Here is a 13,258-nt window from a genome sequence, read left to right as displayed (position 1 = left end):
GTCGCTATTGCTCCAAGCAAGGCTGCAAAAGCGAGGTGCAAGTCTTGAACTTGAACCTGGACATGGGGTTGGTTTTATGATCTCAGGAGGGTGAACCAGCCTGAGAAGGGCTTCCAGGACTGGCCCACCTGCAATAGTGGGGCGTGGCTGGTCGGTGGGCACTCAACAGGCTGGTTCATGTCAGCCTGCACCAGGAAGGGAGGGGGTTCTCTGGAGTTCCTGGTGCACAGAGCCGTCACAATCTGCTCTGCCCCCTTCCCCACGGACCGCAGTGCCATTCCCACCAATGAACTCTCTGGACTGTAGCCTCTGGATACCCTCTGGCCTTTCTGACCTGTATCGTGTCCCTCTTAGCCATGCTGCCCCTGCTCAGCTCTACCCAGGACTTCTCCCAACAGGTATCCTGAAGCCTAATTTGCCTAAGGTCATGTAGTTCCTGGTGGAAAAGCTAGAATGGAACCCTGGAACCTCAAAAAGTCACACACTCAGATCCCAAATCCACTCCTTAGAAAGGCATTTCTAAGTGGGGGCATCGCTTCCATGCTCAGAGAGGAAAGCCACACTGGCCTCCAGGGTTTCCACTGGGCTCTGGATTTTAGGGGTGTGTGGGGGTTACTTGGGAGCAGTTTCAAAGTCAGCCAGAAACTCCAGCTGAAAACTCGAAGAGATAGGGCCTAGGAGTCAGTGAGATGGGTCTGGGATTGTTTGGGGGGGGCACTGGAGGGAGAGGTCAGCTGGGATCCAGGTGGCAGTACAGAAACTGTCCAGAGCAAGGTGCGGACAGGGGTCAGCTGACTAGCTGTGTGAACCCATGACCTTGGGAAAGGTCCTGCCCTTCTTGGGACTCAGACTTGTCATCAGCAAAAAGAGGGTGGGTGACATCTTTGGGCTTACAGCTTGTGATTTATAAAAATTAAAAGCGAGTATTGAGAAATTACCCCCAGTTGCAGCCTGGTGGCTGTGTGGCCTGGCTTCTACATGCCCTTGGCAGAATTGGCCCTGATGTCTATGCTTGTGTGTGATTTTGTTCTTGGACCACTGGGCCTTTGACTGCATCTATCCCAGAAATCCCAGTCCCTAGCAGACCAAGAAGATATTTTTCTTCCATCAGATTGAGAGAGAGCCCCATGAGTAGGCAGTGCTGTGAGAATGAGGAGGTCACTTGCCTTCCTCAAGGTCACCTGGCCCAGCCACAATTAGATTCATGTTCTGATGACCTTCTGAGTGATGCTATCATGAGGTCTGGGAGGGGCGTTGCAGTGAGGAGGTGGAGGTTGTTTTGGATGTTATCTGTAGGCTGGCTGCTCTAGGGTTAGTGGCAGTAAGGTCCCCTGTCCAGCTCTCACCTTCAGCTGATTACAGGCTATGGCTGGGTCCCTAACCTTCCCAATTAGCTGGAGGCCAGGCCCAGGGCCTTTCAGATAACCTGAACTCCAAAGGCAGCCGCTATGGGGCCGGCTTATCTGGGCTCCCTGATCCTCCCCCTCCCCCAGTTACTTGGAGTTGCCCTGACTGCAAGCAGATGAATAACCAGATTGTCCTGCAAGCTCAGCCACACGTCCAGCTCTACACCCACTACTTTCCCTGACTGGAGGAGGCCACATCTGCTCCCCCCCCCACACACACAGTGAAGGAAGGACTGGACCAGGGTTGCAGGTCCCTGCATGGCTGAGAGTTCCTGGCACCAATGTCTTTGTCCCATCCATGCTCCCAAGGGGCCATGCTTTTTAGAGCTTCAGTACCCAACCCGGGGAAGCCAAGCCACCAGCTGTGTGGACAAGCAGCCTGTGGCACCCTCCTTCTGTCCTCTGTTGACTGAATGGTGCTCCAGCTGGGGTTGGGGGCTGTGCCAGGCACATCGATGTTGAATGCTGCCCAAATGGGGAAAAGCTTCTATCCTGTGGAGTCCCAGCTTGCCAAGCCTCTAGGCCTTGTGTTCCAGCAAGCTTCATTCTCAGCCCTCAGGAGCCCAGATAGGAGGCACAGTGTGAGTCAGGTCTTCTCCCCATAGGGTCAGTTGATCTGGTGGAGGACACTGAATATCAGATTTCTCTCCAGGCACTAGGGGTAGGAGGAGGGATATGGAGAGGGCGGGGGCCCAGGAGTGGCCCCAACTCTCATCAGATGGTTGGTTGGGAAGGGCTGCTTGTCTGTGACCCTAACTCTTCCATTAAAAACCATCTTATGGCACACCCGGCTTGGTCGGTTTCCTTCAGTCCTTCAAGGCCTTCTCTGAGGTCTCTGAGGTGTGTGGAAGGAGGGAGGGGCTAGACTGCATTAGCCTTGCTCCCTGTTCTCTGCACTTCTCTTGTTCAGTTACTGTCTTCCTGCTACTGCTCAGGTCTAGAAGAGGAGGAGGAAGGGAATAAAACAAGAACTCAGGCCGGGTATGGTGGCACATGCCTGCAATCCCAGCACTTGAGAAGTGGAGGCAGGAAGATCAGGGTAATACTTGGCTACGTAGTGAGTTTGAGGTCAGCCTGAGCTACCTGAAACCCGGTCTCCAAAACAAAACAACAACAAAACCCAAGAGCTTTCGACCTGAGATTGTAGCCAACTTTCACAAGATACCCAACTTTAGTTCACAAGCTCTCTGTCTTCTGGGCTTGAAAGAGAGGTGATTCCCAAGTATCCTAAGACAAGGTCCCAGGCAAGGGCAAGCTCTTTGCCTAGAGCAACCCATGACACATCAGGGGCTGGATTTCCCTCTATGTCTACTAGTGGGGGGGGGGTCCAAGCTTGGCGCCTCCAGAAGTCACAGGCTCTGGGAACAGCCAAGAATCTTGGAGACTGCACTTCAGTGAAGCCCCATCTATTTCCAGTGGGAAGGTTTTCCTCCCCTCTCTTTCCCAACATGGGCTCCCTGTCACTTGTACATAGTGGGGGTATGAGTGTTGGGAGCGGCTGCCCTTAGTCAGACCCACATGACTTTGCTTAGGGTTTGGAGAGGACTCTGACCCCAGAAACTCAGGGATGGACACCAATTGCAGCGTGATTTATTGGACAAGACGTGCACTTTTGACATGGCCTCAGTAACCATGGTTTCCTTCACTGAACAGTACAGGACCAGGGTACAAGGGCTTAAAGATAAGACAGACAAATTTTCCCCATGAGCCAACAGGAAAGCAAGGGCCAAAGGGAGCCTCTTTCTGCCTTCCCTATCACTCTGGGCTTCAGTTCACTCTTGTCTTGGAGGGAACTGAGCAGGGATGCCTGGGGGCAGTGTGCACCATAGCCTGGAGTGGGCTAGGGCTGACACTGTCCACCAAAATGCCTGGCTGGACCATTCAACTTCTCCCCACCCAGGCCCTAAGATCTGGCTACTGATCCAGTCCCCCTGTGGGTACAGTTAAAAAATACAAAAGCGGATCCGATGCGGGACATTATGTGCAAAGAGAGAAGGGACAGAGTTTCTGCAGTCTCTTTTAGCCACAGCCCCCAATGACAGGAGTGGCAGAGGTCAGGGTGTGCCGAGGTGTTCTGGAGGTCTCTTCTCGTCCAGATAGGATGAGCAGCTGTTGTCACTAAGTTTAGGGAAGGTGGAGTTGATGAAAGAGGAGCAGAGACTGAGAAGGGCAGGACCAGAGGCGTGCGGGGGGATAGGGTGGGGGCTTCTCCCTGTCCCTCCCAGTCAGAAGCAGGTGGCTGGTGCCTATGGGAAGCCAGTGGGGAAGAGGCCGAGCGGCTGACTCTCGTTGGTAGGGAGCGGAGATCGGTAGCCATCGAAGTTTCTTGGGATGCTGCCACTGGTGGAGCCTGAGCTGTTACTCAGAGTCTCGATGCTTCCCTCTCGCTGAAGTTCTGCAAGACAGAGGAGAGGGCCAGGCTTGGTCAGAGTAGGCTGGAGGTGAGGGCACACCCTGGGCCTGGCTGCTCACCATGAAACCCCACTGTGGGTTCATTCATACTCTTTTGCAGGGAGGCTCGTGCCCACCTGCTCTCCATATGGGCCAAGTGGCAGCTCAGGTCACAGGGTGACTCAGTCAGGGGAGAGGAAGCCCCCTTGGCTAGCAAACTCCAGCTTTGACTTGGGTGTTTCTTTCACTGTGAGGGGAAGCCTTGAGGCCAGAAGTATAATCCCCTGGTGGCCTGTGTGGGTGGCACAGTTACTCTCGGAGTACAGGCTAGCGCCTGCACACACACTCATGCTCAGCCAGCATTCTCCTCCAGTTCCTCAGTGCATACTATCTAGGATCAGCAGGTGGGCAGAAGCCAGGGCAAGAGAAGAGACAGCCTGCCTGCCTGACCTGTCCCCAGAGCTCCATCCTAGCTTAGCCACCCACTGTTCCCTTATTCTCCCCCACAAAAGCTCTGCTAGCCAGGCTTGAGCTTGCTTGCACCTTCTAGAAAGAGTATGCCTTCTCTGTATAATGGGCTCCTTTTTGAAGGGAAGCCTATTCCACTAGAGAGAGGGTCCTCTACTTGCATGAGTATTTCCTCTTAGTCCCCCCTGCAAAGTCTCCTGGAGACCCACAGAATGGATATGCTGAGATGATCTGTAGACTAGCAATGTCTTGCGGCTCTAGTCCCTGTACGTCCACACTGCTATTCTGGAGACGGCACACAGACCTATGTTGTTTAGCTATGGTAACTGTAACTGTCTCACCACCTCTTCTTCATCCAAGACAACAATTGGGGCAGGCAGAGGGCTGGGATAGGATTCCCTGTTTGCTGGATTCCTTTATTGGTTTTCTCAGAGTGGCCAGTTCCTGTTCCCTCTGAGATACCGGCAAGCACATGCACAGACAGTTTCTGGAGTCTTTTCCAAGCTCAGAGGTGACCTATAGCTTGGCTTCTTCCTCTGAAGCCTGTGATTAGAGAGTTTTGCTTGTCTACCTCAGGAGTTAGGATCTCAAAGCAGTTACTCGAAACATCAAGGTATACCCAGCAACACACTCATCTGATCCAGCTGCAGAGCTCAGTATCCAGTCTGTCCCCGCCCCAGGCCCCTGCCGCCATACACATGCAACGCAGCTGGCTTTGGTTAGGGAGTGAGGGGGCATGGCCTCCACTAGGTTGGTCATCACCAGGCAGCTACTCCCACACTCTGAAGGCCACACTATAGCCCAAGTTGGGACAGGGAAATGGTAACTCTGCCAGTCATGTCTGGACCTGAGTCCAAGGCCAGATGAGCACACCAGAATATTATAGATTCCCATCAGGTTGTGAGCTTTGTGAGTAGGAGGTAGAAGGAGGGGGACCGGGGACACGGCTGAGGGACTGGACACTGGTTTCCTATGGGGCCTTGGTCCTGGGAAAGCCACGAGACAGCTCTGTATGGGCAAAAAGACTAGACGGGCTGCTCGGATCTTTTCTTCCTGCTTAGCTTTCAGGTTCATCTTCCCATGGGGGTGGGGCCACTGCATCACTAGAAGGGAAGGGTTAAAGAGCAAAGGGAAGGCCCTGAGCATTAGTGAGCAAGCAGTAGACTCCGGCGGAGTTCCTTCTCCTCCCTTCTCTTCCCACAAGCAAGCCCAGGAGTTTCCCAGAGAAACCCAAGGACCCAAGTAGCTTCGGAGGCCCATGCCCTCCTGCGCAGCCTTCCTAGCACTAGGGGGCGCTGATAGCAGGGCCAGGAGGGCAAGAGAGGAGCAGGCAGTAGCAAGAAAGGCAGGGGCCTCTTCAAGATACAGATGGGATGAATGCAGGCCCAAGGAAGACTGCCCCAGATAAATAAAGGAGCCAGAGAGCCATCAGTAGGGGGAGGGTGGTTTCTTTGCCGAGCAGAGGGAGAGCCCCAACAGTCTTGATACAAAATGCGACGTATCCATACTGCCAAAGAAGCTGAGGAAGCCCAAGCCCAAGCGTGGCAGCCCACTGTCCCTCAGCATAGGTCTCAGCAATACCCCTAGCCATCTTGGTGACCCCACCATGAGTCTGAGTAGACACACCCTATCCATCAAATGACAGTGCAGGGACAGTTGCCAGAGGGCTATGAGGTGGATTTGCTCTCTTGGAGGCCAGGTACGGCCGAAATGTCCGGCTCAAGCTTTTGCTTTGTTACTTAGGCCTGGGAGAGATGGGGCCGGGCAAGCCTTCTCCTTGCCTCCACATCCCAGGGTACCTAAGATTTTTTTTGACTTTGTCTCCATTTAATAATTCCCTGGGGACCCTGAACTGGCCACTGGGTCCCCAGGTCGTCATACTTATCCACTCAAAGCCAGGATACTCTCCAACACACCATCTTGTTATTCCTCCACTTAGAGGCGGTCACTCACGCCTCAGTGTCCCTAGGCATAAACTTCCTGGCACTACCAAATGGCTGTTCACAGCCTGATGCTCCTGTATGGAAAACTTGAGGTCACCGGGCCCCAGAGTACCTGCTCATCTCTATGGGCTTTCTATGGGTGTCCACTCTTTTGTGACCCCGGATGTGCACTGCAGAGCCCCAAGGCCTGCTGAACTCCACATTTCCACTCCTAACTAGGCCCCTTGAATGCCTCCAAGTGCATCACTCCCCCTCCTGCAGGAGGACAGGCCCTGGTAGGGAGTGTGTGCCTCATCTCTATTCTCCAATCACAATCCCCGGGACTGAACATTTCTGGAATGGATGATGTGGTAGGGAGACAGAGGGCCTTTCTCCAGCATGAACTAATTAGTGGCAGAATCCAGGGCTTGGCTGGTCCTGGGATAGTCTCTGGGGTGCTTTCCTATGTACCCGATGTCAATCCACATCTCTCTTTGTCCCTCCAAAGACGCAAGGGTGACAGTGTGTAGGAAGTGAGCATGGAGAAGGGTTGATACATACAGGATCCCCACTTGGGATCACCCCACCCAGCCCTAGGAGCAAGTGGCAAGTGGAAACGCGTGGCCTTACCTTCCTCCATCCCGAACGCATGCTTTGTTATTGTTGGGTTGTTCACGGATGCTGGGCTGTTGGCATTGTTTTTTTTTTCCTTTTTTTTTCCCTTGTGAAAAGAAAAGCATTGAGGAATCTTTTTCTTTGTTTCCTTTGAGAGATATGGACAATGATCCAGAAGTACACTGATCTCCACAAGCAGAGGGAGAGGGTGGAGGGAGGTGCGGGGGCGGCACACGGGAAGAGGGCGGTCTTGCAGAGGGATTCTGCTGTCCAGGACACTGGCATGCACGTGACGCGGCAGGAGACTGACCAGTCATGGGGGGGCAGGCCCAGAGGTAGAAGTGTTGTGAATCTTTCAGTATGGGGGGAGAGGAATCACATAGTAAGCATCACACAACAGCTTCTACAAGGGGACACACAGGGACCTATGGCCCATGCAGTGCCACATGGGACCCCATGCAGGGGGGTTGCTGGGAGAGGAAGAGGAAGAAGGCAGGCTGATGAGTTTTCTGGGGGTACCCTGGGCATTTTGACTTAGTGGCCTACCTTTGGCTCAACCCCCACATCCACCCAGCCTCCCCAGATCTCAGCAGCAGCTTTCCTGCAGTGTAAGTAGACTCCTGATGAAGCCTAGCAGAAACCAGCCAGGGCCAGGCAACTAGAGCAGCATGGAGTCTGGCCCATGGGACAAGGCTATAAGAAAGCTGTTCTCCCCACCCCAGCAGTGACATGAGGAGGCACCTCAAGCAAGTGCTCCGACTCAGACTGTGCCCTCATATTCTCCAGGGACTTGGTGACTCTGGAAGGTAGGAATGATAGCCCTGTCTTCCATACAGCAACATCGAGGACAAAGAGGAAGCCACGGGCCCTGGGCTTACCCTACAGGCAGCACTGGCCCTGAGGCAGGCCACAGTGTGCCAGACTCCAATGTCCATTACTGCCTATATCCCCAGTCCCTACTGGTCTTGCTAGAAAATAGGCTTGTTACTGTAGCTGATCCCTGATGGCACAGGTTGGGATGGACAGGCCACAGGGAACAGGAGAGGACAGCAGGGGCAGCAATGGGGAGGGAGAGGCCTCTGCTCTCACAAAATAAATAAACCTACCGAGGAGGAGGCCTTGTCTTTACGTTACCCCCCCCTCCACTTCTACGTGGAGCCTATCAAACTCCTAAGGCATTTCAGAGCATAGAGGGGTGGCTGGCCTCTCGGAAGGGCTGGGGTTACCTGGGAGCATCTGCAGAGGTACACACAGGGAGGAGCCATCACACACTCAATCTCCGTGAGGAGACAGGCACAGCTGCCCCTGTTCCTCATCCTACACAGTGGGTACAGTCCCTTGGCCAAGCATGAGTTGCTGTGCCATGGCTCTGGGTGGGAGCCGATGAGTGGAAGGGAGTTGGGATGGTGGCATGACTTTTCATGCCTCAGTTACCACACTGAGCATCGTGAGGTCTGGCTCCCATTCTCCGGGGAAGGAGGGAGACACTGAGGACACTAGGCCCTAGTGGCAGCCTTAGTGGGAAGAGGATTCCAGCAGAAGGCCAAAAGTGAACCTGATTTGGGCTGGGCATCCCTCAGGTCTGACTACCTGAAGTCTAGACCCTCAGAGGGCCCTGGCTGGTGCAGAGCTGTGAGGAGCCCCAGTCTCCAGGATCCAGAAGGACCCTGCCTTGGGTGCTGTGCATGTTTGGAAGAGGGTACCCAGGGACCCAGGCTCAGTCTTGGGGTAGTCCTGGGACTTCTGCCACCATAAAAGGATAACAGGCCCCAGCCCTGCCTGCCCCAGCCAGTCTTGCTCTGAGTGCATGAGTGCCAAGATGCTGCTCATTAAAGGGATTAGTGGAGCACTTTTATTAGGTCCTGGCTATAGCCATATACCCTGGTCCTAAACTAACCACCCAAGCTGCCCAGTAGGAGTGAGATTAGACCTGGTGGGAGGAGTCTGTCCCTGCTGAGTTTCTGGCTACTTCCTGTGGTGAAGAGGGCTATGCCTCCCCCTAACTGTCTGACTCAGAACTTCAGCCTGAGGGGAAAGGCAGGTGGGTAGACCCATCTACCTGGGATGGAGGAAGCAGTCTAGGGACACCTTTAAAAAAAAGCACAGGCGTTGGCCACCTGCTTCCTGGTGACTTTGGGCAGGTGCCCTGGGTTCCTGAGCATGAGGATAACTATGTCTGTTTCAGAGCCTGGCCGTAGGAATGAAATTAAATAATGCATGTAGAGCACATCCCAAAGTGCTTAAAGCTTCCAGTCAGCAAATGTGAGTTACTATTATTGCTGCAATCGAATTAGTCACTGTGATTATCCCTAGGACGTCAGGGCCCTCTCCAGCCCCCCCCCCCCCACAGGTGGCCCTGCCACCCAAGCCCCCACCAGCTCTGTCTCCACTGGAGCCTGGGCAAAGAGTCTTTCTTTTTAAACAAGAGATGGTCCAGGGAGGGAGATGGTAGATTCGTGTTTATAGCTTTTCATTTCCTTCCTTGCCTCTTTCCAAACACCCTCTCCCGAGATGGAGAATAAATCCTAACCCTGCTGACATGTGTTGGCTTTTCTTCTCTCCCGTGTCTGCCTCCCAGCGCTCCCACAGTAGCAGGGGCTGTGGTTAAAGACCCCTGCTTGGGGTGGGTTTGATGGGAGCTCAGGGCAGTGAACTGGTACAGAGAAGCCAGCCACGTGCCCTGTCTTGCCCAGTGCCTGACACAGAAAAGATTTGTAAAAAACAAAACAGTTCTGAGTTCCTTCTGCTTGAGGGTTCTTGGGTGGAGAAGCAGGTATGTGTTGGGTGAGGGGGATGGGGTGTCCCCTCATTAAGAAGTCTCAGTGACCATCATTTTCCCTTGAAGGGATAAAAGTGAGGAGACCAGATGACCACAAGATAGTTACAAGTTCAGCAAATTGGTTCAGATCGAGTTTGTCCCAAGCAAGCTATTTTGTTAGCAAGAAGCTTGCACACTGGGGTTAGGGCTGGGGGGGGGCGGCTAGAACTAGCTAGGCAAAACAGTACAGAAAGGAAGAGAGGGAAAAAGGAAGGGGGGAGGAGAGGAGAGGAGAGAGAGACACAGAGAGAGAGATAGACAGACAGACAGACAGACACACACACACACACACACAGACAAAGGGGAGATGGGGGGCCTGAATGCTTCCTGGGGCTGAGAGACACCTGGACAACTGACCCTGATGTCATCTGGGAGGTGGCTGGACCTGGCAGACATGGTGAGGAGTTGCTTGTCTTATCGAGCTCAAGGCCTGTACACTGCTGTTTTCTTGGAGGGTGGCTGAGGAGGTAGAAGCTTGTTTATTGGGGACATAGATGGTGCTGGCTGAGACTCTTGCTGAACTGTGACAGCACCATCGGGGACCACACTCCGGGCTGTAGCCAGCCTTGCTTGGACCAGGCCCCTTTTTGAGGAGGATAAAGTACAGCAGTTAAAGGAAACAACTTTCCTCTGCACCTAGCACAGCTCCCCGCTCAGAGGCTCCCCGCTCGGAGGCTGCCTGGATCTTCTGCCTTCCCTCTGCGTCCTCTCCAGCCTTCCTTCCCATCAGGCTTCTAAGCGTGCAAAGATGCTAATAGTCAAAGGGCTTTCCCATCCTGCTGAGGATTGGAAAAGCTGGGGGCTGAGGGCTAGTGGAGACTGAGACCGGTGTCACCTTTCTCCTCCAGCAGGGTCTTTGGGAACTTGCCAGGTTTGCCTTCTCGAAGCTACAAGGCTAAGGTTGAAAAGGCTCTACCTATTCAGATCACTGGAATTCTGGTTTGGAGACGAAAAGCAGGGCTAGCTCTGGCCTGCTCTTATCTCCAGGGCTTAACACCTATGTCTGAACCCAGATCCCTGGCTGGCTGACGCCAGGCTTCTGGTGTCTCACCACGCACACAGCCTGGCGCCCTGAATGCTTTCGGAGTGCAGCTGCCTGGAGCAACAGAAGTCTCCTTCCTGGCCAGGTCAACCCTCAGGATTCCCATGAACACACTTGCCTTTCTCTTTGCTCTGCTTTGCCCTGACTCAGATGCCCAATGAGACACAGACCATCATGAGAGAATGAGGCTAAGCCTATATGGCCCATCCTGTTCCCAGCCATCAGCTGCCAGCGGTGAAGGCAGATCTCAGAGGTTTTCAGCTCGGGGAGCCTTGACCACAGGGCCATGCATGGTGACTAAGAGCCTTAGTTACTACTGTGGAGAGAGAGACCTGAGGCCCAAGAGAACTCAGATGCTCCTGGGTACCCACAGGCTTTAGACAGTGACAGTGGTGGCCAGTACTAGGAAGGAGCAGTATTCAGGGAGACAGACGGACCAGCAGAAATCGTTAGCTCTAGCTTCCACCCAGAAGCCTGGCAAAGAGCCCTGGGAATTCGGTTCTTAACAGCAGGCAGTGTGGTACCAACACCACTGCATAGGGGCCTGGAGGCCGCTGAAGCCCTGGTGGGCTCATGGGAGAGGGGCACACAGTGACAGGGACAGGTACATTGGAAAACCAGAGGAAGGAGAATAAAAGCAGGGGTATGAAGGGGGGGGCGGGAGGGGAGGAGTTCTCAGAAGGAGGCCTCTTGCATGGTCTCTAGCCTCTCTGCTGGAGCTGACTAAATATGTCTGTGCATGCATGTGTGCACGGGTGCGGTGGGGGCGGGGCACTGGAGCTCCAGGCAGCCCTGATTATAGCACAGCCCCTCATCAGCCTTTGAAGTGCTGAAGAGCCGAGTCAGATTGGTGGGTGGGGTCTGGTTGGGAGGACCACTGGTCTGTTCCGGGGCTGGAGCCTACCCACCCATGAAGGGAAAGTTCTTGTACCATCAGGGTTGCAGACCCCATTCCTAGGAAACCCACACCATCTGAACCTCCCTAAGTCTCAGCTTCCGAGGACAAGACAGAAGGACCAGTACTCATGCCACATCCTTTGACACTCAGAGACCCCCCAGCACCCATCGCATTAAAGTAACTGTAAATCCTGACCAAGGCTGAATTCCTTCTGTCACAGGAGACTATGTGAGGGGGCAGAAAAGGCAGAGTTGACCTGGCCCACACTTTCCCTCTGAGGCCTGTGATGACTGGCTAAAGCCAAGCTTCAGTTAGCCCTGACTGAGCTCCCCACAGAGGGCCGCAAGGATAGCGTCATGGGAGGGACATCGCTCTGGCCCTAGTGCTGTCACAGAGTGCTGAGTAACCTGGGCAGGTCACTTGCATCTGCAGACCATGAGGGGACAGTGTGCAGAGCGGTATGACGGGTGTGTGAAGCTCTCAGGAGACAGGAGGGGCCCTGACAAGCTCGATACTTGTCAGAGAGTATCTTAGGACACCTGGCACCTTCAGCAGGTTGAAAGACCTGTTGCAGACATCTCACCCAGAGAGAAGCAGAAGCACTCTTTCTAGGACCAGGTCTGGAGCCTTGGTAGATGCCATTTAAGGCCGACTCAGAGTTGAGCAGCATAGAGACATATCTTTGGGGATGGAGGAGGCCAGGCCCTGTGCTATGGCATGACTTCTTGGTGTGGATCCTAATGAGGGGCTGGGAGGAGTCTCATGAACTGGACATGTGTGCTCCAGCCCACACAGTCCTAAAGAGGAGACACTCGCTGGGAGCCAGGTGCTCAGCAGCTGGTGCTGACCCGCCTGCCTCCTCAAGTCCAGCTACAAGGCCTGGAGGCCCAGCCTAAGCTGTCAGACAGGGTACTTTCCGAGCTAGCCTCCAGCCTTATGAGATAGCACAGAGCCTGCAGACCACAGGAGAGACGCTACGCTTTGAACACAGTTGACCGGGGTGGGGGCTGGAGCCACATCTGGTTCTCATTTAAATGTCCAAGTGTAATTAAATTCTCTGCGGCGCAGCGGAAGAGTTCGGTAAGAGGAGGCTTTACCCCCTTTCCATCAGGGCTAAGAAATCGGTTTCTTGTTCCACCAGCAGACTAACCCCTTTCCTGTGACTGGTCGGTTCTAGCCTGAGAGGGTAAAGACCTACCCCACCCCCTATCTAGCGGTCTCTATTCTTCCTTCTTCCCCTGTTTCTTTCCATCATTCCTCCCTCTGTTCCTTCTTTTGGCACAGGCTCTCACTGTGTTATACAGGCTGGTTTTGAACTCCTGGTTTGAGGGATTCTTCCACCTCAGCCTCTTGAGGAGCTTGAACTAAGGTATGTGGTACACAGGGTACCCCCCATGTTGTCTACCCTCCAGAGAGGACTAAACTGCAGGCCTGTGGGTAAACAAGTCCACACTGGGGGCTGGTGGGTTGGGGGAGGTGACTGTCACCATTCTTCCTGTGAAGCTCTTCCCTAGCCCTGAGGCGGCAGACACTGAGGCCGGCTTCCCTCAGTGATGCCAGTCTCCTTCCACTGGGAGATATGGGACCTCTAAACTATGCTACCCCTTTTTTGTAGCCCCTTATGCCACGAAGTGCTTGAGAGTGGTGATTCTGAGGTGCTGGGACAACAGACCCTCCCACCCTGTACACTGGACCTAA

The 13,258-nt window shown here is 54.0% G+C and overlaps 1 protein-coding gene and 1 long non-coding RNA gene across 17 annotated transcripts in view; one reads left to right on the top strand and one right to left on the bottom strand.

Moving 5' to 3' along the window:
* The window catches only part of LOC110342176, a 52,914-nt gene that overhangs the window by 4,232 nt on the left and 35,424 nt on the right, over positions 1–13,258 (top strand). The window lies entirely within an intron of this gene.
* Bcas3 (BCAS3 microtubule associated cell migration factor) overlaps positions 2,975–13,258 on the bottom strand; it is a 478,038-nt gene continuing 467,754 nt past the window's right edge. For 4 of the 11 annotated variants that reach the window (XM_040749387.1, XM_040749386.1, XM_040749389.1 and 1 more), the window contains 2 exons: positions 6,818–7,154; positions 2,975–3,801 (listed from right to left, as the gene is read on the bottom strand). In XM_040749387.1, coding sequence (XP_040605321.1) covers positions 3,765–3,801; positions 6,818–7,154 — 374 coding nt within the window. In that variant the 3' untranslated portion in view covers positions 2,975–3,764. The remainder of the gene's footprint in view (positions 3,802–6,817; positions 7,155–13,258) is intronic. The other 7 variants (XM_040749390.1, XM_040749392.1, XM_040749394.1 and 4 more) reach the window with 2 other exon arrangements.

This window comes from Mesocricetus auratus, unplaced genomic scaffold (genome assembly GCF_017639785.1).
Source record: "Mesocricetus auratus isolate SY011 unplaced genomic scaffold, BCM_Maur_2.0 Super-Scaffold_100007, whole genome shotgun sequence".
Lineage (NCBI taxonomy): Eukaryota > Metazoa > Chordata > Mammalia > Rodentia > Cricetidae > Mesocricetus > Mesocricetus auratus.
This window is presented reverse-complemented; position numbering and strand designations above follow the sequence as displayed.